The sequence below is a fragment of the Herpailurus yagouaroundi genome, unplaced genomic scaffold, assembly GCF_014898765.1.
Source record: "Herpailurus yagouaroundi ecotype Mexico unplaced genomic scaffold, PumYag 214, whole genome shotgun sequence".
Classification (NCBI taxonomy): domain Eukaryota; kingdom Metazoa; phylum Chordata; class Mammalia; order Carnivora; family Felidae; genus Herpailurus; species Herpailurus yagouaroundi.
The window spans coordinates 5,363,420-5,387,385 of record NW_024412445.1 but is presented as its reverse complement, the minus strand read 5'-3'; the positions used below and the strand labels follow the sequence as shown (position 1 = coordinate 5,387,385).

The window sequence follows — 23,966 nt, the reverse complement described above, 5'->3', positions numbered from 1 at the left end:
CAGACTTCGTGGCATCCTTTCTGAGTTCTTGTTCTGCAGTTTTTATCTTGGAATTCCCATTCGGTTTCGTTCTCTTTTTTTCACACTTTGCTAGAAGGAAGTTCATACGGTTTTATTCCCTTTGTTTTTTTTTTTTCTTTTCCTGCCACCGAAGGAAAACAACAACAACAACAAAACCCAATGCGTGTGTTGCTGAAAACAAATCGGCAACCTTTGCAGTTTGCTTATGTCCCGGGTTTGGCATCTCGTCTGGGACGGGAGGCTGATGGGTATTTCTTGCCTCTTGCCAGATCCGTTAGTGAATCAGGAAGAAAACTACAGGTTTTGTCATAGGCCTTTGGAGCTAAAATCAATACTCACAGGCCAGCGTGTCTTCTTGGATGGTGATGTAAACCCAAGGATTGTCTGTCGCTGCAGATAATTTAGATGTGTGTTACGCTCCCCCAGAAGATGCTTCAACCAGAAAGAATGTCACTTGAATTAGTGTTGGCAAACTTTCATTCTGGCATATTCAGGGACATGATGTCTTTTCTGATATCTCCTGTGTGGTAGAGGGATTCACTATGTCCATAGTGATGTGCTGTGAAATTTATTCCTGGTTATTTCCATAATTTCCTATGATTTCTTTTTTTTTCATTAAAATTTTTTTTTATTGATTTTGGAGAGAGAGAGAGAGAGAGGGAGAGGGAGTGGGGGAGGGGAGATACAGAAAGATAGAGAATCTGAAACACGTTCTCAGCACAGAGCCTGACACGGGGCTCAATCCCACAACCCTGGGATCATGACCTGAGCCCACATCAAGAGACAGATGCTCAAAGGACTGAGCCACCTAGGTGCCCCTGAGTTTCTATTATTTAACATCTTACTTGGTAAAGTCACAGGTTCTCTGGTAGTTTCATGGGGTGATTACTAATGGCCACAAGCCCAGGAAGAAATTCGTCAGCGTTTTGGAGAAAGTCCTAGAACTCCCTGAGTGTTCTTTCCTTGGGGAATACGAGTATGCCATGCTGCCAGATGTCAGTTTAGGGGAGCACTGGGGGCGCTCGTCTTCTGTGTGGTTCGGCTTTCCCGGCCCCCAGTGTGGCTGCTTCCTAGTTCTCTTCCAGAACCACAGCCCAGGTGGGTCCTGGGGATTCCAGAGTCTGCCCTCCCCTCACGGTCTCCCAGAGAAGGAGAAGAGGGGAGACGATAGATCTTGTGTGATGGTTCTTTTCTTTTCTACCGGTCTCTCTTCTCTTTCGTGGGCCATTTCCACGTTTGACCGAGGGAACGTGGCACGATGGAGGAGGGCAGCCCGTTTATGGAGCGACGGTCCTGTCTTTGCCAGTGCTGTGCAAGCTGGGAATGTGTCGGGCAGGCCCCGGAGCCTTTGGTCCTTGTCATCCACCGGAGTGGTCCTGTTGCTCAGATGTTAGCAAGTTCACTTCCGTATCCAGCTGGAGCTGCCCCCTTCCCACCGGCCTCCACACTCGGGCCTCGTCAGCACCGTGCAGACAGTTACACTTGCCCTTCGTGGGTACTTTCTGTCCTTCCCTCGCTGCTGGTCAGCGTGCCCTCCCGTGCAGCGGACACTCCCCATGCTGCGCCCTCTTGTGTGGTTCCTGCCCCATGTGTCCCCCCAGCTCAGCCTGGCCCCCCGCCTGGGCCCCGGCCACCAGCAGGCATCCCTGCCAAGACTCCTTTGAAGGTCCCTTGGTTCTGCCGAGGTCTGCAGCGTCCATCTGCCTTAGGAACTCGATGGCTTTGGGCTTCAACCCATGGGCCTACAGGGTGTGCCTCTCTGACCCTCTCTGTCACCCAGCACACGTGGGCACTTGCAGCCAGTCTCCCTCCAAAACTCGTCGGGCAGGAAATGTACTGGTGTCTGTCCTGAACCGCCCCCAGCGCTCAGCCCCAGGGACCCGTATCATGGTCATGGTGCTCCCGCAGCTCTGGGGTCCTGGCCAGACCTATGTGCGGTTCCCAGGAGCCCCCTGGCTGATCTGGGGAAGGACAGAGAAGCACCAGGCAAGGGAGAGGGTGCCAGGATGGCCCCACCAGCCTGACCTACTGGCCACAGAGACTTCTGGTCTTCTCTTTAATACGTTGGTTGGAGGATGGGCAGCCAGTGGGGTTTCCTCCAGGCAAGGACTTGTGGGGGCACTTCTGGCATCTAGAGCACAGGATTCTCAGCTTTGTGGCTTCGTGGAGGTGTGAGAACAGGACAGCCCCGTTCCACGCTGTGGCACAGTAGGTGCTAGCTGAAGCCTCAGATGCTAGGCACGGTCCGTGGATCTGAGAAGGGTGAGCTCACTTGATCTTTCCATGATGTTGTGGAGAAGGCGTGGGTATTGTCCCCATTGCACAGATGAGGAAAATGGAGGCTACTGGTGGTCGGCTACATTGTGTGAGGTTTTCACTGCTTGGCAGTGGTGCTGGGAGGTGATGAAGGGCTGAGAGCTGGCAAGGGAGCTACAGGTGGAGATGAGATGGAGGGGAGAGAGTCCCTCCTGCATGTCACCGCAGCCTGGGTGATGTGGGAGGCGCGGTGGAAACAGCATCGGGATAAAGCATCTCAGGCAGGGAAGTTTGGGATTAACCGAGTGGGCTGTGGGGACCACCGAGGTGTTTGCGTCAGAGGCGTGGTTGAACGGAGCTGTCCTTGAGGAAGATTGATCCCAGCCTATGGAGATGGGACTCACAAGGGGCAGTGGCAGGGGACAGAGGAGATTCTGTTAAGAGTCCAGCAGAGTGGAGACCAGGAGGAGGAGATGGGGTGGAGCCTGGCAGAGTTGGAACCAACTTGGCACAGACACTGGAGGAGGGGAAGGAAAGGGAGGGGGAGGAGGAGAAGAGAGGGAAGAAGAGAAGAAAGGGTAGGGGGAGGAGGGAGAGGGGGAGGAAGATGGGGAACAGGGGGAAGAAGAGAAGAGAAGGTAGGGGGAGGAGGGAGAGGGGGAGGAAGATGGGGAAGAGGGGGAAGAAGAGAAGAGAAGGTAGGGGGAGGAGGGAGAGAGGGAGGAGGAAGGGGAGGAGGAAGAAGAAGGGGGGAGAGGGGCGAAGAGTAGAGGGAGAAGAAGAGGGTGGGGAGGAGGGGGAAGAAGAGAAGAAAGTGTAGAGGGAGGAGGATGGTGGAGAGGAGGGGGAGGACGGGAGGAAGAGAAGGAAGGCAAGTGGAGGAGGAAAGCAGGGGGAGGAGGAGGAGTTGAAGGCCAGCCAACAGTGGAGGCCCTGACTGAAAGGAGAGGCGGCGAGCCCATCCGTGGACTTGAAACTGCCTACGAGCCAGGATTTCTACTGTCCCTGGAGCTGTGGGAGGGAGGTGGGGCCAGGTGTGGGTGTGGCCTCTGTGCCCTGAGGCTGGTGTCTGGGGGCAGCTGGGCGCTCCTCCATTCCTCCAGGAGACTGTGCTGGACTGGCCCTGCCACCCCCAGCCCAAGAGGGAGGTTGACCAGAACTCTGGGGACCGCCTGCCTGGGAAGCAGGTAGCTTGGGTGACCTTGCAGCTCACAGGGAGCAGACTGGGGGGGCCACAGGGGAAGGGTGTTGTCCTGGCCACCGGATCCCCTCCTCCTCAAGCCCGCTGTGCCTTCACCGGGACCCCGGGCCCTTGGGCGGGCTGGGAACTGGGGTGCACAGGGCCCGTGGGCGTGTCTGCCTGTACACATTATCTGTTTGGCAGTGTCATTTGTAATCCTGGGACAGTGGCATTTGGTGGAAACCGAATATGGGTTTCGAGCTTGAGAAACCACACTACTGCAAGACCGACTGGCTGCAAGGAAACAATGAGCCTCTTGTCGCATAGTTTTCTACAGAGGGAGGCAAAGAAAAATAAAAACTCTTCAGGAAAAGAAGGTGCTAGGTCGTGCCTTTGCATGGCAAAAATCGCTTTCCACCGGTGCAGCAGATGCTTGGTTGTGTGGGCAGGCGGGTGGCAAAGCGAAAGGCCGGACTTGGTTCTGGAAGAATAATCAGACCTTCTCCCCGAGGGAGCCCCTGTGTGGACCTCACGGGCCTCCTTGGAGAAGGCAGCAGGTGCGCTTTGTGAGGAAGAGGCAGTTTTGGAGGAAACTCGGCTGCTCTCCCCAATAGCTCCTCTTTAAAAATTTCTTAAATGTTTATTTATTTTTGATAGAGTGTGAGCAGGGGAGGGGCAGAGAGAGAGGGAGACACAGAATCCAAAGCAGGCTCCAGGCTCCGAGCCGTCAGCACAGAGCCCGACACGGGGCTTGAACTCGCGGACCGTGAGATCATGACCTGAGCCGAAGTCGGATGCTCAACCGACTGAGCCACGCAGGCGCCCCCGGCTCTCCTTTTAATATTTTATTTTCCAAGGCCTCAAGGTCTGTGACTTTGAACAGGCATCTTGTGAGTCTTGGCTGGACGCGCACACAGCAGGGAGCTTGGGAACAAAGCCGTGCATCGGCGGCACCTTTATTAATAAGTCACTAGGCTGGGTCGGGTCCAAGGCCTCCCCGCCTGTTCTCACGGCACAGCTTCGCCTCCACATCGGCCCAGGGAAGCCTCCTTCATCTCCTGGGACCTGCGCTGGCCCAGCCTAGAGCCCCCTCCGCTCTCCTTGTAGGGGACAAAGCCGGCTGCTCCGGGCGGGGACAGGGGACAGCCTGGGATGTGTGCACACATTGCCAGGTGGTTTGCGAATCAGTAAGTTTTCTCCTCTGATCTATTTCATCCCATTTGATAAGAACATTGCAACCTCAGGAAACAAACACTGCTTGTTACTAGTAACCTTCGCAGTAACATGCTGTTAAATCTTGGTTTGTATCATTGGACGATGAGGTTAACTCTTGGTTTGTATCAGTTGATTCTTGGTTTGTATCAGATCCTTGGAGCAGGAGCGGCTCCATCAGGGAGCGCTCGCCGCTGGTTAAGTGATCCACACCTACGAAGCTTTCTTAACTGCATGGGGGTTGGGGAATGCTGGGGGACCCAGCTCTCCTGTGTTCCTCTTTGAATAGTTTTTTGATGTGTGCAGAGATAACAGGGTTCCCACACAGGCAGGACCCAGTCTAGAGTTTGGCGAGTGTTACGGATATCTTCTGTCTTTATGTTTTTGAGAATCCTATCAAGAAATCCTATCAAGAAAGCTAATCTTTTTATGCTCGATTGCTGAGAGCTTCCCCCAAACCCGGGTCAAAATGGTGAAATATAGTGGTGAGTAGGATTTCGTGGTCGGTATTGACAGCGTCTGCTGCAGAAATGAGCCTTTTTGGAGCACCCTGAGGAGTTAGCTTCTAGTCTACCCTCGTGGAGACAGAAGGCTGGTTTTCTGTGGGTTTTTGGTCCCACACGGTAAACCGGCTGATAACCGTAAAAATATTTGTAACAGCTACCCAACATTGAGCACTGGCTCCATGGAAGCATTTAATCCCACATTAACTGCGTCAGATGAACATTGAAAGTGCTCTGTGATGGACTCGTGGGGAAACTGAGGCTTGCATGTTACTGTAACCTGCCCAAGTAGTCATTTTCTGGAGCTCACACAGCTTGGAGGTATCTTTGCTAGATCTGAACTTGCATCTGTCTTTTATTCATTTTTTATTATTTTTTTAATGTTTATTTATTTTTGAGAGAGACAGAGTGTGAGCAGGGGAGGGGCAGAGAGGGAGACACAGAATCGGAAGCAGGCCCCAGGCTCTGAGCTGTCAGCACAGAGCCCGACACAGGGCTTGAACCCGCAAACCTCGAGATTGTGACCTAAGCCGAAGTCAGATGCTCAACCGACTGAGCCCCCCAGGCGCCCCTGGACTTGTGTCTTTCTGACTGCAGAAACATTTCCCTGGGGCTGGTGGATGCTTTGTGGGTACAAAACTGTGTTCGGGGCAGACTTGCCCTGAACTGCAGCATTTTTCTGGGGAAAGCCATTTCCCCCTGTTTTACTGGACCGGTGTCGCGTTACGGTCTTTCTGCTGCCCTTCTCCTTCAAGCTGCAGCTTGGAGACGGCCTCTTCATTTGAGAGCTTCGTAAATATATATATTTAGCCCGTGTTACTTCTCTGCACCTTCTGTTCAGTGTTCCTCTTGGGTTAAGGTTTGTTTTCAAAGGCAGAGACGGCAGGGTAAGTGTCTGGGGGACCTTCCTCATTTGATTAGAAGGAACTGTTGTCTTCGAGGCAACAGTGCCCTGATCCTGGGAGGTGCCCGACTCTGAGGAGAGTATCGCGGAGGTTCAGACCCAGGGTGTCTGATTGCCCATGGTGGTTCGTGAAGCTCGTGTGCGCGTGAAGGTGGCATCCTGCCTGGAGAGAGGACCTCTAGGCCACATCGGATCCTTAGAGGAGTCCCCGGCCCTCCAGGCATCGAGAGCCCTGAGGGCTGACCCGGGGGGCTGTCGCAGCCCTGGACATGAGCCCTGGACTGGTCTTCCCTTTCCCTTGGACGCTACCTTTTCTCTGTTCCCTGGGTGTTGAACACAGTGCCTGTGATTCGTGGCATCTAGGAGGAGTCTAGAGCCCCGATCTACTCAGAAGCGAGGTTTGTCCAGACCCCACATCACAGCAGAGGGCGTGTGCCCAGGACTGTGCCTGAAACTTCACCAAAGGGTGCTTCCTGACCTCCCCTCTCTCATCGATTGCCAATTGCCACTGCCCCCGCAGGCCGCCCGAGACCCTGCGGGTTTTCTTTCAGGAGGTGACGGAGGGGCAGTGGCGCTGACGTCACGCCCCGAGGAGCGTCATGCACTCAGAAAGAGCTGGGCTGGCCTTCCAGTCTTTCCAGTCACCCCAAGTGTAAGTTGGGAAGAATAAACCTGCCCCGGGAGGCTGCCGTGAGTGGTGAACATACACAAAATGCCTGGCACGGGCTGGCTCGTAAGTGCTCAGAAACTGAGAGCCAAAAACCAGGTGAACGTTGTCCTTAGAGCCGCGAGAGCGGGTCACTGGCCATCGGGTGGCTGGGGGCTCCCTAACCAGCTCTGGGTGCCTTCAGCACGGCCTGCCGTCCTCTGGGTGTCTGGACATTCACCTTGTCTTAGTTTTCAACAAACTTGGCCAGTGACACGGCAGCTGAATCCCAGTGGACAGAACTCGCTCACTCATAGAGCAGGTGGTTGCTGAGTGTTTGCTGGTGGTCAGTGGAAAAGTCTTGACCCCCGTTGCCTTAGAGTGTGAGTCCAGGGTCATGGCTGGTCTTAAAACAGCCCAGCAAAGGCCTGCGAGTGCAGGTTTGGAGAAGCACCGGAGAAGAAACCAGCCAAGACCTTGCTAGAGAACAACGGGGCCTCGTTAGGAATTAGGGGGGTGGCCTTTCTAGGAGTGGACCGAGGAGAGGGAAGAGCATTTCCAGCAGAGGGAACAGCACGAACAAGTCCTCAACAAGGGAGAGCTTGCTTATTCCCGGTTTGGAGGAGGGGTTGCAGCTGGGACATGGCAGGCAGCAGGGCTGAGGCTGGCAGGAAGTGGAAGGGGGAAGCCTCGGGGGCCTTCGAGGCCGTGCCCAGGTGCTGTACTTTATCACAAGTACAAAGCAAAGTGCTGAAGGGACTTGATGGAGAATGGTGGCGTGAACGCAGAATCTCAACAGGAAGCAAGGGTGAGGGGCAGGACGGAGCCTGTGGAAATCAGGCAGAGATGAAGGCATTTTTTCTGACAGGGGCCTCCTGCTTCCAATGGGGCTTCCATCTAAGTCACTCCAGAACCTTCTAGAATACCCCTTTCCCTCCCCGTCCCTTGCTCCTGGCCTGGGTGGAGAGGGAAGATGTAACCCCCACTCTGTCCACTGTTGGCTCATTATTGGGATGGTTGTGAAGACGACTTTGCAACCCCGCTTGCCTCCACGGGATTTCCCCCCCACCCTCCTCATTTCTAACAACCAAGTTAGTTTAATCCTAATTTTGGCTTTTGGGGTCAGATGTCTTGGTTCCACTTTCTCCTGGACTTCTGTTTTCCCTGGAAGGACAAATGGAAGGATGTTATTGGTGCCCGCAGGAGGCCCTTCATTCACCTGGCCTCCACGTACCAAGCACTTGATATGTCTAAACTTCCATTCCATTTCTTTAGAAAACTGTACCTGTGTCTTGTGAAAGGGAAACTCTAGACCCAGATAAGACACGTTCACAGAAGAAACCCGGTTGCTCTGAAATCCAAATCTCAAGGTGTGGTTTCCGAGTGGGCAGGGTGGATGGGAGTCGCAGGGGAAGGGACCGATGCTGGAGGGGCAGAGCCAGGGGCATGACGTGGTTGGCCACACAGGCGCTGGATGTTAGCTCCTGTCTGAGCAGCACAGGAGAGCGGGGAGAGAGAGCCCTGCTTCTCTCCGTAAGATGGGTGCGAGAGGGGGTCTGCCTCAGTCTGGTCAGAGCTGAGCATCCACCACTCGTGTGGGTGCATCCTGAAAGGCTCTGGAGTGTTCTTAGAGTCTTGGCTGTTGCTGTGACCGTGCCCCAAGGAGCACACGGCTCTCTTCTTTTTGAAGGTATAAGTCTCTTCTGGAAGATAGACATGACCCTCCCAGTCTGAGGCCTGACGGGCCTCCAGGACATGATTCAGGAGGCAGAGAAGAGGTCCTGGCCGGGCAGGCACTGCCCACCTCTTCCTTAGAAGGTGCCAGGCCCAGAAGTGCCTTCTCTTGAGGCACTTGGAGAGACTGAATGTGACCGCGCACGGCTGGCCATCAGTGGGGTGATGGTTCTTCTGCCCAGCTCCCTCCTGTTCTGCCCGTCCAGCTGGAGATGCTCTAAAATAGCTTTGGATGTGCAGCGGCAAATACCTGATGAACCCCTGACTCCAGTCTGACTGCCCGTCTCAGAATTGATAGCATTGTGTTGTCACAGTGCTATTGACGTATTCCCTACGCTGTCCTTTCCACCCCTGTGACTTATTTCCTTTGTAACTGGAGGTCTGTTCCGCTTAATGCCCTCCACCTGTTTTGCCCATCCCCCCATCCTCCTCCCCTCTGGCAAACCACCAGTCTCTTCTCTGTATGTGATCAGTCTGTGTGTCTTTTTCTTTGTTCATTTCTTTTGCTTTTTAAGATTGCACATATAGATGAAATCATATGAAATCTGTCTTTGACTTGTTGCCCTTAGCCTCATACCTTCTAAATCCATCCATGTTGTTGCAGATGGCAAAATCTTACTCTTTTTTATGGCTGAGTAATATTCCATAGTGTGTGTGTGTGTGTGTGTGTGTGTGTGTGTGTGTGTATAACCTCTTCTTTATCCATGTATCTGTCGGTGGATACTTGGGTTGCTTCCCTAACTCAGCTATTATAAACAATGCTGCAATAAACAGAGGAGTACATATGTCTTTTTGAATTAGTGTTTTCCTTTCCTTTGGGTAAATACTCAGCAGTGGAATTATTAGACCGCATGGTAGTTCTATTTTTAATCTTGGGAGGACCCTCCACACTGTTTCCCAGAGTGGCTGCACCAGTCTGCATTCCCACCAACAGTGCACGAGGGTTCTTTTTTCTCCATATCCTCGCCAACACCTGTTGTTTCTTGTGTTGTGGAGTTTAGCCATTCTGACAGGTGTGAGGTGATAGCTCATTGTGGTTTTGATTGGTATTTCCCTGCTGTTGAGTGATGTTGAACATCTTTTCATGTGTCTGTTGGCCCTCTGTGTGTGTCTTTTTTGGAAAAGAGTGTGTTCGGGTCCTCTGCCTAATTTTTAATGGGATTGTTTGTTTTATTGGCAATGGGTTGCATAAATTCTGTATGTATTTTGGATACGAACTGCTTTTTGGGTATATCATTTGCAGATATCTCCTCCAATTCTGCAGATTGCCTCTTGTGTTGTTGGTGGCTTCCTTTGCTGTACAAAAGCTTTTTATTTTGATGTGGTCCCAATAGTTTATTTTTGCTTTTCTTTGCATTGCCTGAGGAGACCTATCCAGAAAAATATTCTTAGGGCTGATGTCCAAGAAGATTGCTGCTTGTGTTTGCTTTTAGCAATTTTATGGTTTCAGGTCTCGCATTTAGATCTTTGATCCATTTTGAGTTCCTTTTTGTATAAGGTGTAGGAAAGTGGTCCAGTGACTCCCCCCAAACAATGATTATGACCTCTTACTAAATTACATGAATTTCAGCTTTCTTATATACCTATAAACATGAAGCTAGGAAAGTAGGCTCCTTTTACAACTATAAAATGAAACGGATTTCACGAATTACATAAAACAAAGCACAAAAGTCACAAAAAGGTGTTATTTGTTACAGAAGGCGGTAGTCGCTAATGTTTATCATGAACTTGAGTCCTAGCCAGTCTCTGTGCTCATAAGCATTGTTACACTGGATCATCCTAACGGTCTTATGAGGTTGTTCCTGTTTCCCAGATAGGGAAACTGAGGCACAGGGCTCCGTCAGTTGCTGGGATCACACAGGTAGCGAGCAACAGAGCCAGGCTTCCATCCAAGGCTGCCGGCCACATGGCCATGTGACCCTCGCTCTGAATCACAACCCTCCACTCCCTTTCTGTGGTGGTGAAACTCGACTGAGGCCGCCAGCATTCAATTTGCATGTGAGGAGTGATATCTTTGTAGCTCACTTTCTTACTGTGCACATTAGTCTCTTGACTTTGAGATGATGACCGTCATTTACATCCACGCCATCTGGAATGCATTTTCTGCTTTTTAACGCACATAACAAGATCCCATTAATTTGATGGATCTGTTTGATAATGAAGGCAAACACGATACTGAAAAGTAGTTAAGTGAAATATTCCCCCTTGCCTGTTTAACACCCTGCATGGCTAATTTAGCATTTATTTATTTTTGAGAGACAGAGAGAGAGACAGCACCAACAGGGGAGGGGGAGAGAGAGAGGGAGACACAGAATCCGAAGCAGGCTCCAGGCTCCCCGCTGTCAGCACAGAGCCCGACGTGGGGCTTGAACCCACGAACTGTGAGATCATGACCTTAGCTGAAGTCAGATGCTCAACCAGCTGAGCCGCCCAGATACCCCTGTGCATGGCTAATTTAAAAGGGCAGGACCTTCTTGTCACATTCTCAGGCAACAGAGAACAAGTGTGGCCAGTTCTGAAGCAATGCAGGGCTTTGGGTGTGAACTGTCTGGGGTCCCTTGACGTCCCTTCATGGCACAGGGTATATCACTCCATCTCTGTTGCAGAGCAGTACCAACCCCACCCAACACTGGTACGGAACAGTGTGGCTGTGAGCAAGTGCAAATGACCCCATGTGGCCTGTCCCTGATTTAAATAAAAATATTGAAATGATTGCACATGTTTAAAAAAAATCTTTTACCTTTTAGGCTGCCAACTAATCCATTTGTACATATTTAGGGATTGGTAAACTCTGGTTTAAAGGAAAATGTGTTCTGGGCACCTGGGTGGCTCAGTCGGTTAAGCGTCCTACTCTTGGTGTTGGCTCAGGTCACGATCTCATGGTTCGTGAGTTCCAGCCCTGCGTCGGGCTCTACACTGACAGTGGGGAGCCTGCTTGGGATTCTCTCTCTCTGCCCCTGTCCCACTCGTTCTCCCTCCCTCTCTCTCAAAATAAACAACTTTAGAAAAAGATACATAAAAAATGTGTTTCAGAGAGGGTTTTTTCACAGAATTCTATAATTAAAATTATATAATTTTAATATAAATTAAATTAATAACAATAAATAAAATTTAATATAAATTTAAACTTATAAAAATTTATTTTTATAAATGATATAGAATATTTTTATAAATAATATATAAATATTTGTATGTATAGATTTATATTTTTATAAATATATAAATAAAAATTTATTTTATGTGAAATAAATTTAATATAAACATAAATAAAAAATAAATTTAATCTAAATCAAAAATTCTATAATTCTTTTTGAAACCGGTTTTAAAAAAATAAACAGGCCCACTCACATTTTAACTTCACGGCATTTCCACGCCACTGAGGCACATCTTTTTACTATAAATGAACTTAGCCCTGTACTAAGTCTGTTTTAGATTGCCCCGTGGGTCAAGCTACCCTCTTCGGGCACAGAAGAGACTGTCGAGACAGGGGACCCGTTCTGAGCACCTGCTCCTTCCTTACCAGGTCCTGAGCCAGTCGTGTGACACCTGTTACCTTGTTCAGTCCTCAAGGAAACCCAAGCTCACAAAGCCCGTGACTCGTTCAGGCCTCGCGGCCAGAGAGCCTGGCGTGTTTGCGGGCCCCCCCCCCCCGTGCCCTCACCTCGTGAGTGTTTAGCGCCTTCCGTGGGCACATCATGCGTGTGCAGCTACCACTTCCCAGCCTGCTGTGTGCACAAGTGGGCAGGTCTGAACCCAGCACCGTCAGAGTCATGAAGTTCGGAGGTTTCTGCTAGAACGCGGGGCAGAGCACTCTGGAGACGCTTAACTGGGTCTGTCTCATCCTAACAGCATACTGACCGGAGTCCCAGCCGAGTGGGTGGGGAGGCTACGGGGAAAGCACAGGTCCCCATCCTGCCCGCTCCCACGCATCCGCTCCGTTTGGAGCCCGCGTCCTCGTCTCTGCCAGCTTGGCCCACCAAGACCTCCGGGCAAAATGGAAATGCAGTGTCGACCCCAAGAATCCACTTGAGGCTGCCGTGTGGGCACGGGCTACGGCTGCCCGAGTGCCTCTCTTCCTGGGCTGGCACCTGGCTGGACACCTCACCTTCTGGAGGGTTCCATCAGGAGGGCTGGCACTCTCGGCCAGGCTGCTGTCTCTCTAGCTTCTGACACCAAACCCGTGATGTCTTCGCCCCGTCAGAGCACACGCTGTTCTAGAACACACTCTCGTTTCCTTTCCTCTAGTCCTGCTCACGTAGAGCTTTCTGCCAATCCTTTGTTGCTTCTGCAACCGTGCGTCTCTCCTTTGGATCTCAAGGCAGTCAGCTGCCTTGAGTTGCCCTGGCTCGTGAACGTGCCTTCCAGAGCTGTTAGTATGAGCGTGTGCATGTCTGTATGTGTGCACGCGCATGCTCCCTGAGAGCAGGCACTGTTTGTTCAGTGCAGTTCCTAGGAAATGAACAAGGCCTTCCGTGGTCCAGTCCACGCTTAGGTCCCTGCCCTCCTTCACGGCACCCTTCCTGTAATTTGTATGACATCCCAAGTCCTTCCCTGCACATCCCCAGTCCTTCCCCGCCTCCGTGCTGTCTGAATGACCGTCCTTGCTGGGAACAGCCTCGTGCCCACCCCGTCCTTGCCACCTCTGCCTGACTTTTCATATCACAGGTCACAAGTCACTTCCTGGATTCAGCCTACGTGGAGTGGCACTGCCTGTGTTCCTTCTCTCTGTATTTACCTGTGCTATCGCCTGTTTAATATCGGTCTGCTCTTGGAGACCATGAGCTCATGGAGGGCCATGTAGTACTGTTACCAGGCTTGCTGGTTCTAGGACCAGAGCAGACTGACCTGTTTGCTTGGGAGATGATGGTCTTAGATGTCCTGCTTGCGGGACAGTTCCATAAGCGTGCAGAATAATGTTCCATGGCATCGCTATTAAACTCCTCTGTTATTTCTGATCCCCTTTCTTACTTTTTTAAGTTTATTTTATTTATGTTGAGAGAGAGAGTGCAAAAGCTGGAGAGAGGCAGAGAGAAGGAAAGAGAGAATCCCAGGCAGGCTCCATGCCACCAGCCCAGAGCCTGACGTGTGACTCGAACTCATCAACTGTGAGATCATGACCTGAGCCGAAACCAAGAGTCAGACGCTTCGCTGGCTGCACCACCCACATGCCCCAGATCCTCTTTCTTCAATGCTTCCTCCAAACTACTACGGTCCCCAGGAATCAGCCAGAGTGTGACAGATGTGGAGTCAGATTCGGGAGGTCTGGGGCGAGGCCGGGACGGATGAGTCACGGCCTGGGACTCTCCCACAGGCTCCACCCACCTGCAGACTTCTCCCTCCAGTGGGGAAGAGGCAAGGCCTTGTCCAGCCGCTGGCAGGGGGGACCGGGGTGACACTGGCAGCCAGGTGACCCTGAGAACCAAGGCAGCTGGGTTCTAACGTTCAGAATCTTTTACGAGGAGGCAAACTTCCTGCTTTGGAAGAATCCTGGGCAGAGAATGGCACCCCCCTTTGGCCCACGGCGCAAACAGACCCATTTAGCCTGCGGGAGGCCAGTAACGGTGTGCCAGACTCGTCTCTGAAATTCCCTTTAGGCAGATACCGTTAAGCCTGCTTCCCACCTGGGCCCCCGGCCTGGTCACAGGCACAGGTCACACAGGCGTGCCGGGGTGAGCCGACATCAGCATGACCACCGGCCTCAGTGTCCACTGGTCTGAGACACTGGGAAAGTGCTTGAAGCCTAGAAGAAACAGCCGGCAGAGGTGCCCTTTGGACTCTGCTCCGGGGAATCGGAGTGGGGAGCGGTGGGGGTTTTCCCCTTTCAGTCCGCAGGCCCTGCCCGGCCGGGGCTCCTCCAGGCTGGCTGCGCGCCTGTGCGGTTAGGGTTTAACTCAGCTGCCTGGACTCCCGCCCTGGAATTTGCACTCGCTGGGCCCCGGCTGTGCCAGACGGGCAGCCCGCGGCGTCCTGCAGGGCCTGACTTTCAGGGAGCAGATCTCCTCGCTCCGGGATGGGCGTGTGCTAAAACCGAGGGGTGTTCCGATCGATGATCTTCGTTGGAAATGCCAGAGGTGTTTTTAGATGTATTATTTCATTTTATCGTTTCTGCTGGGGCGCACCCAGCCTTTCACCTGGAGGGAGGGGAGGGAGGGGGGCTGTTTGTTCAGTGACTCATTCCCTGAGGTTCGTGGGAGCCGCCCCGCCTCCCCGTGGCTGTGGCGGCTTCCTTGTGCCAGCTAGGTCACCTGCCCTCCTAACTGCCCACGTGCTCCCTGGTGCTGGGTAGCCCAGACTGCACGGCACCTGCACGGACCTTCCAGAAAGGAGCAACAGCTTTTGAGGGCGAGTGAAGATGATCGGGTCCGTGCGAACAGCAGCGGCCCTTCCCAGCTAGATGGTGCCGTGATTGTGGGTCAGGTGGAGACAGTGCACACTTTCAGGGGAGTTTGGGGGGGGGGTCTGTCCACCTGGGCGGCTTCTGCTGTTGGACTGGCATACACTTATGTCCTCGAAAAGACCAGCCCAGCCCCAGATATCGTGGGTGCTCCCTGGGTGGAGGAGGGTTCAAGGGGAGGCAACAGAGACCTTGTCACCGGCCACTCGTGCACAGTGAAGCCTAATCCAACAGCCTGCCCACCCTCTAGCCCTGCTCTTCAAGGGATCCCTTTCCTGGGGGGAGGGAGTCCAACCCTACCCACCCCCTCTGCTCTAAGCAGCCCCCAGCCTCCCTCCTCCCTCATCAGGTTCGGCATCTGCCTTCTTGTCCTGCCAGTGTGCTGGCCAAAGAAACCCCATCAGTGTTGGGGAGCTACAGGTGGGAGCTGAAGGGTCCCCAGGAAGGAGCCCGATGAGGGGTGCACGAGAGCCCCAACAGGAAGACTGACTGACGCGTCGGAACTGATAAAATTACCAGACCGAACAGCGAATCTCCTTAGGATGAAATCACTGTGGTTGCATTGTGATAAAACACACACACCGTGAAATGGACTACACCAACCAACCGCTTTTAAGGGTGTGGTGGGTGGCGCAGCCAGTCTCCCGAACTGCTCCTCTTGCAAAACTGAGACTCTGCTCACCGGAAACTCCCCATCCAGCCCCCAGCCCCTGGCATCCTGCCTTCTGTTGCCTGTCTCTCTGAGCCTGACCCACCATAGCAACCTCAAGTTTGGGCAACTCCTGCTGTATTTGTGTTCCTGTCACCAGCTTTATTCACTCAGTTATCCACGTTGCAGTGTGCTTCAGAATTTGTTTCCTTCTTAAGGCTGGATCATATTCCAGAATGTGTGTTTACCACTTTTTATTAATTCATCCGGTCATGGGCGCTTCGATTGCTTCCACCTTTGGGGGACTGTGAATAATGCTGCTGGGAACCTGGGTGTGTCTTTTCAAGTCTCTGCTTTTTTGGGTACATGCAGACATCCGTTGTTTTACTGTGCTTTACTCTGTCGGGCTTCACAGATACCACATCCTTTATAAATCTTAGGTTCGTGGCGACCCGGAAACAAGAGAGTCTATTGGTGGCATTTTTCCAACAGCGTTTGCTGACTTCAGCTCTCTGTGTCACATTGTGGTAATTCTAGCAATATTTCAGATTTTCTCATTGCAGTAGAACCTTGGGTTGCTAGTCACTTGTCCTGCGAGTGTTCCACAAGACGATTAAACGTTTCTGATAAATTTTAACTTCATAAACAAGCCATGTCTTACAGCACGAGTCGAACGTGATGCCAAATGTCACATGATCACAACTGAGCCAATGGTTCTTAAAATTTGCTTTGATATACAAGTGCTTTGGATGACAAGCATGTTTCCAGAACGAATTATGCTTGCAAACCAAGGTTTTAGTGTATATTTGTTAGGTTGACTTGGGATCAGTAACATCAGGTTGATGTTCCTCTTGTCATTGTTCTGGGGTGTAACAAACCACACCCAGATGAGAAAAGATGGTGAACTTAATGGATGAATGTCATGTGTGATCATCAGCTCCACAGCCCACCATTCCGGCCTTTCTCCCTCTCCTCAGACATCCCTATTCCCTAAGACACAACAATGTTGAAATGAGGCCAGTTGATAACCCTACAATGGCTTCTACATGCTGAAGCAACAGGAAGAGCCACATGCCTCTCAGTTTTCATCAAAAGCTAAAATGATTAGGCTGAGTGAAGAAGGAGTGTCAAAGTCTGAGACAGGTGAAAAACTAGCCCTCTTGAACAAACAGCCAAGTTGTGAATGCAAAAGAACAATGCTTGAAGGAAATGAAAAGTGCTACTCCAGTGAACCACACGAATGACAAGAAAGCAAAACAGCCTTATTGCTGATCTGGAGGAACTTTTGAAGGTCTGGATAGAAGATCAAACCAGCCTCAACACTCCCTTAAGCCAAAGCCCAATCCAGAGCGAGGCCCTAACTCTCTTCAGTTCTCTGAAGGCTGAGAGGCAAGGAAGCTGCAGAAGAGAAGTCTGAAGCTAACAGAGGTTGGTTCATGAGGTGTAAGGAAAGAAGTAGAGTCTGTAACATAGAAGTACAAGGGGAAGCACAGCAGCCTGTCATCCAGAAGGTCTGGTGAAGATCATTAATGAAGGGGACTCCACTAGACGGATTGTCAGTGTAGACGAAACAGCCTTCTATTGGAAGTAGATGCCATCCAGGACTTCACAGCTAGAGAGAAGTCAGTGCCTGCCTTCAAAGGACAGCCTGACCCTCTGGAAAGGGGCTATTACAGCTGGTAACTTGAAGTCGAAGCCAATACTCCTTGATCGTTCTGAAAATCCTATGGCCCTTAAGAACTATGCTAAATGTACTCTGCCTGTGCTCCTTAGATGGAACAGGAAAGCCCGGATGGTGGCACTTGTGTTTATAACATGGTTTGCTGGATATTTTAACTCTGCTATTGAGACCTACTGCCGAAAAAAAAGATGCCTTTCAAAATATTACTGCTTATGGATACATCTGGTCACCCACAAGCTCTGATGAAGATGGAAATGAGATCAATCTTGTTTTCATGCCTGCTAACACAACATCCATGTTACCTACCATGGATCAAGCAGCAAGTTCAGATTTTTAAGTCTTCTTACTTAAGAAATATATTTCATAAGGCTATAGCTGCCACAGATAGTGATTCCTCTGGAATCTGGGCAAAGCCAACTGATAACCTTCTGGAGAAGATTCACTATTCTAGGTGCCATTAGGAACATGTGTGATTCATGGAAAGAGGCCAGAATATCAAGATGAACAGGAGTGTGGAAGAAGGTGATTCCAACCCCCTGGATGACTTTGAGGGGTTCCAGACTTCAAGGGAGGAAGCCAGTGCAGATGTGGCAGAAACAGTAAGAGAACTGGAACCAGAAGAGGAGCCCGAAGATGGGACTGAATTGTTGCATCTCATGATCCAACATGAGAACATAGAAGAGCAAAGAAAGCGGTTTCTTGAGATGGAATCCACTGCTGGTGAAGATGCTGTGAAGACTGTCAGAATGACAACAAAGGATTTAGAACATTCCAGAAACATAGCTGATAGAACAGCAGCAGCATTTGAGACAATGGATGTCAATTTGGAAAGAAGTTACCCTGTGGGTAAAATGCTATCAAATAGCATCACATGCTACAGAGGAATCATTCGTGAAAACAAGAGTCAATTGATGTAGCCAGGTTCATTGTCTTATGTTAAAAAATGGTCACAGCCACCCCACCCTTTAGCAGCCACCACTCCACCCTCATCGGTGAGCAGCCGTCAATGTCAAGGCAGGACCCTCCACCAGCAAAAAAGATGATGCCTGAAAGCTCAGATGGTGGTTAGCATTTTTTAGCGATAACGTATTTTTAAACTAAGGCATGCACTTTTAGGCAGAATGCTGTTTGCACACATAGAGACCACAGTGTAGTGTAAATGTAACTTTTATATGCACTGGGAAGCCAGGCAGTTCACTTGACTGGCTTTATTGTGGTGTTTGCTCTGTTGCGGTGCTCTGGAACCAAACCCACACCAAGGTATTCCCGGACCCAGAGAGGAATTATGGTGGTTCTGTTTTTAACTTTTTGAGGACTTCCATACTGTTTTCCAAAGTGGCTGCACCAGGTTGCATTCCCACTAACAGTGCACAAGGGTTCCTCTTTGTCCACATTTTTGCTGATGTTGACTATTTTCTTTCCTTTTTTTTGGATAGTGGCCATCCTAGGATAGGATAGGATAGGATAGGATAGGATAGGATAGGATAGAATAGAATAGAATAGAATAGAATAGAATAGGATAGGATAGGATAGGATAGGATAGGATAGGATAGGATAGGATAGGATAGGATAGGATAGGATCTGGGGCACCTGGTTGGCTCAGTCAGTTAAGTGTCCAACTCTTGATTTCAGCTTAGGTCATAATCACATGGTTCGTGGGTTTGAGTCCCACATTGGGCTCTGCAGTCCTGCTTGGAATTCTCTCTTGCTCTCTCTGCCCCTCCCCTGCTTGCTCTCTCTCTCTTTCTCTCTCTCTCTCTCTCAAAATAAATGAATAAACTTAAAAAAATAATAATACAATACAATAGTGGTAGTTTGGGGTTCGTATTTTTCCATGATTTAGTATACTAGACCTGGATGTGTCCTACGGCCCAGCCACCAGTGTCCCTCCCGGTGTCCCCAACAGAACTGAGGTCCAGAGAGAAGAGATCCAGGCGCAGTGGCTCAGATCCTGATGGACACACAAGATGACATCTGAGATTGAGACCCACTGGCCAGCAGAGACTAGGAGGAGGCCAGGGTCAGGCCGAGTCATGACCACAGTGCCTCTGCACCCCCCCACCCCCGCCACCCTCCCCACTGCAGGTGCTCAGGAACCCACTGGAGGGCTTCTTGGAGGCCGGGACTGCGGCTGTTTGTGGTTCTGAGCAAGGACCGCCGTAGCTTTCGGAGAATGGCTGTCCTCAGTCTACGTGGGGGCTCCTCTCCCCTGCCTGCACTTGCCTCCACTTGGAAATGTCACTGTCATCTCAGACCCAGGTCATAGAAAGCCATCTGGTCATCGCCTCCCAGAGCTTGTTCTCCTATAACCTGCTTTGAGCCCTTGTACGAGAGTCAGAGGCCGGGAACCGCAGACATCGTGGAGTCCCCCTCCTCTCGAGGGCCCCTCCCCTCCATCTTCCTCCTGCGGTCGCTCTGTCCATGCACCCTCCCCACGAGGTACCTCACCCCTCATTCAGTATGTCCCCAGAACTGAGATGTTTCTGCTTGCTGGTCTGGCCGTCTCCATCGGGGCTCCCCCCTACTCGGCTCCCTGCAGCTGTTCCCATACTTGTTCTTGAAGATCATCAAGGATCTCCACCGGCTAGGGATTAGTTAGCTCCTTGGCTCACTTCCCAACCAGACCCTATTTCCTGCAGCCGCTGGGCCTCTCTCTGGACAAAACAGATTCCCTCCCCTTTCTCAGTGACCTTGACAAAGATAATCCCCAACTATTTGCGGGATGCTGGTATTTGGAACCACCTGAACACTCTTCCCCAACCAGCAAAACGAGAGCAGCAAATCTCTGTTCCCGTAGACGAGGATCCAATGAGATAAAGCGGGTTTAGGAAAACCACAGCACTCTGGTGGCCTGTCGGGCGGTGTACTCAACCCGCGCTACTGTTTTCATGTCTCCTCCTATGATGTGCCTTACAGGTTTATTTTTCTTCCCCTCCGCCTACCAGGGACATTTCCCCTCCCTTCCTCCCCTTCTCTCCCGTCTCCAAATTCTGGCCTTTCTCTGGACCAGCCGCTCAAGCTTTCTCCGTAGGTGGACGCCCAGTATTACAGTCTTGACAGATTTCCTCAATATCATCCTTGCCTCAAGATCTTCCAAGTGTGCTCTGTCCCTTGTAGGCTGAAACTCTATATAGTTTTCACCCTTGTCAACATCGTCATCATCAATATCATCAATAAGTGTTTGTAAATACCTAAAGATACGAGGACCCTGTTGAGACTCTAAACAGCCTCAGTAAAGCATCTGCAGTCTTCCAGAGACATGAAATGATGAGGCAGCAAGATTGCTACCTGGGCAGATGAATGGCAATGAGGGTGGCTGTATGTGTGCAGACCCTAAGGCTGGCATCAAGCGGCTTTCTCGGCCTGAGGTCCGTGCGCTCACGGACACACACAGCTTCTGAAGTGGGCCGTGACTCCATCTGCCCATCAGGCATCGTGTCTGGCGTGGAAATTGCTCGTGTGCGCTCCTCACAATGCGCAGATATTATTCTGTGAAATCAAAACACGAAGTCACAACTTTATCGGCACATAGCGTCATGATCTGTCAGTTGCCTTCGTCAAGTGATACGGAAATTGCAACCAGAGCCACGTGCCATTTTGATGTTAAGGAGCCTCTGTTCGAAAGAAACGTTGCCGTCTGGAGCGCCTGGGTGACTCTCAGTGGGCTAATAAGCGCCTGACTCTTGGTTTCCACTCGGGTCATGATCTCACAGTTCCTGGGTTCAAGCCCCATGTCAGGCTCCGTGCTGATGGTGCAGAGCCTGTTTGGGGTTCTCTCTCTCCCCATCCCTCTTTCTCTCTCTCTCTCTCTGCCCTTGCTTGCTCTCTGTCTCTCTCAAAATAAATAAACTTACTTAAAAAAAATGTCATCCATTAACATAACCCCGGCTCTTAGGTAATTCAGATTTGATTGGCCCGTGGTGGGGACTTGGGCCCTTGGAAAACTTCCCAAGTGATTCTTCAGCATAGCCAGGAGGAGTCCCCTGGTCTCAGCCTGTGTCCTTAAGCCCAGAGCACACAGAGGCGTCTCAGATGTGGTTTTTCGCTGTGTCTTCAAGAGATCGAAGCATACGGGACAGGGTGTATGGTGAGGCACAGACAGGGGGCACGCTTGTGGGTTTTCCAGGGTCAGGGAACATGAGACCCGTTGCCAGCCAAGTGGGGGAAGGGGAAGGGAGATTCGGGATCGAGGGTCCGGCGAGAGCCCTGCCTTCCCGGCGGCACCAGTAGCTGCGGCCCTGCAGGGGACAGGTATGTGATGGCCTGGAGTCTGGCATTGAGTCCCGGGGCCCAAATGGAAGCACACTGACGGTGTTTGCTGTGAAGCAGTTCAGGGCCTTTTCGGATCTATTATTATTTTCTCAGAAAGAGCCAGACATCCATTTTGTTAGTGTGAAATGTTCCAGGTTTTTCACTGTTGGCTGAGGTCCGTGCGTGTGCCCAGGCAGACGCGTGCACACATGTAACACCGAGCTGGACAAAAAGCATCCCGGGGTGTCCTTGCAGCCTGCGGGGTTGCAGCTCTTGCACGGGGGTGTGATCGGGGTGCGGAGAAAGGGGTGAGAAAATGCACGCCTCGCAGTGGGTGCTGGGTTCCCGGCAGGTGGAGGGAACCCCAGGAGGCAGCAAGATGGCTTGGTAGAGGCTAGGTGGTCGGGGACGTGGCCTTTATACCGAGGTCAGTGATGAGAGCTGGGGTGGCTGCTTGGGGAGATTCTTTTTTGTTAATTCTTTTTTAATGGCTCTTTATTTTTGAGGGAGACAGACACACAGCATGAGCAGGGGAGGGGCAGAGAGAGAGGGAGACACAGAATTGGAAACACGCTCTAGGCTCCGAGCTGCCAGCACAGAGGCTCGAACCCACAAACCATGAGATCATGACCTGGGCCAAGATCAAGAAGTGGATGCTTAACCCGCAGAGCCCCCCAGGTGCCCCACATGTAAGGTATTTAACGAGAAAAAAAGGAAATAAATTCGTGTCTACGTTTCACAGTAGAGGGTAAGCCTTGAATGTCACTCCTAATCCTTGTGTTAACCAGTGACATGAATGGCAGTAGTTTGTGGCCTTTTCTGAATCCCATTTGCTATTTTCTCCCCAATTTTAAGCAGCCTCTTTTGTTTTGCAAGCAATACACAAAATTAGGAAATGCGTAGCAGGGGAAAGAGCCAAACCCTATGCTACCTGTCACCCATTCTTCGGTGCCTCTTTCTGGACTGCTTATGACACATTGCTACAATGGGTAACTCTTAAAAATGGGATTTTCCATAACTGATAATAATTGTTTTTTTAAAAAATCCTTATCAAGCACTGCGGCATATCAAATTATATACTTTTAAAGTATATTTAACTAGTACCAGCACAGGGGCTCCTGGGTGGCTCAGTCACTTAAGTGAAGTCTTTGACTTTGGCTCAGCTCATGATCTCATAGGTCGTGGGTCTGAGCCCGTGTCCAGCCCTGCACTGACAGAGCAGAGCCTGCTTAAAATTCTCCCTCTCCCCCTCTCTCTGCCCCTCCCTCAATCGTGCTTTTTCTGCGTCTCCCTCTCTCTCTGTTCCTCCCCTGCTCACATACTGTCTCTGTCTCTCTCTCTCAAAACTAAATAAAGATTAAAAATAGATTTTTTATAGATTATTAAAATATATATAATATATATAATATAATATATAATATATATATAAATATATTTTTAATAGAGTATTAAAAATCTATTTAAAAAAAAAAGATTAAAAAATAATAAAAAATAAAAAAGATTGTTCTGAAGGAGACTTTAGACCTGTTACCTTTCGGTGGGTTGGCAGGACTAGGGGTGGGGGGGATAAGGTGAGCAGGAGTGGCCCCTGGGGTCAGGATGTCTGCTTTCCATCCCTATTCTGACACCCCGATAACCAGGGGCCTTCAGGGGAGCTACAGATCTCTTGGACCCCCAGTTTTCTCAGCTGCCAAATATCCTGAAGACTGAACGAGGTGACCTGCCCAAGGCTGTTATTAGCGTGGGTCCTGATGCTGGGAAGACGGTTACAAAAATACTTCTGTAAAGTAAGGTCCTTATGTATAAATAAATGTCTACACAAGCAGGCTTCTCTGAGGACCGAGAAAAACTTGTAAGAATGATTTGTCGGGTGGGGCATCCAGGGGGCTCATCAGGTTCAGCGTCCGACTCTTGAGCTCGGCTCAGGTCGTGATCTCACTGTTGGTGAGTTCGAGCACTGACAGCTCAGAGTTCGTTTGGGACTCTCTCCCTCCCTCTCTCTGCCCGTCTTCTCACTCGCGCTCTCTATGTCAGAGTAAATAAATACACGTTTAGGGAAAATAAAGAAAAAAAAAAAAAAGAATGATTTGTCAGGAGGAAGCATCCTCACGGGTGATTGTATGGACTCCGAAGTCGGGAGCTGCCCCCTCACCCCCTCTTTCTGTGCCGCCCCTGCTTCAGGAGGAAGACGAAGGGTCGCGCCCCTCCTCCGCCTGGGAAGCCGGCCACCCCGAACGCGCACGGTGGACAGACACTTCGCCGAGACGTGTCGCCCGGCCCTCCACAGAGCCTGCTGCACATGGAGAGCCTGGAGAACAGCTCGGTGGCCGTCACCGTGGTTCTGCCCAGCGGGCTGGAGAAGAAGAGCGTGGTCAGCGGCAGGTAAGGGCCCTGGCGCCTCGGGGCGGGGGGGGGGGGGGGGGGGGGGGGGGGGGCGTCCCCCCCCCCCCCGGGTCCTGGCCGGCCCACAGGGGGGGGGGGGAGGGGGGGGGACCCCGCCGTGGGGGGGCGGGGGGGGGCCCCCGGGGGCAAAAG

At 51.2% G+C, this 23,966-nt stretch overlaps 1 protein-coding gene across 1 annotated transcript in view; it reads left to right on the top strand.

Moving 5' to 3' along the window:
- Window positions 1-3,345: 3,345 nt before the first annotated feature.
- COBL (cordon-bleu WH2 repeat protein) overlaps window positions 3,346-23,966 on the top strand; it is a gene marked incomplete at its 3' end in the record, with an annotated part of 182,830 nt that continues 162,209 nt past the window's right edge. Inside the window, exons 1-2 of the mRNA XM_040455085.1 lie at window positions 3,346-3,464; window positions 23,613-23,813. Of these exons, the coding sequence (XP_040311019.1) occupies window positions 23,731-23,813 (83 nt within the window). The remainder of the gene's footprint in view (window positions 3,465-23,612; window positions 23,814-23,966) is intronic.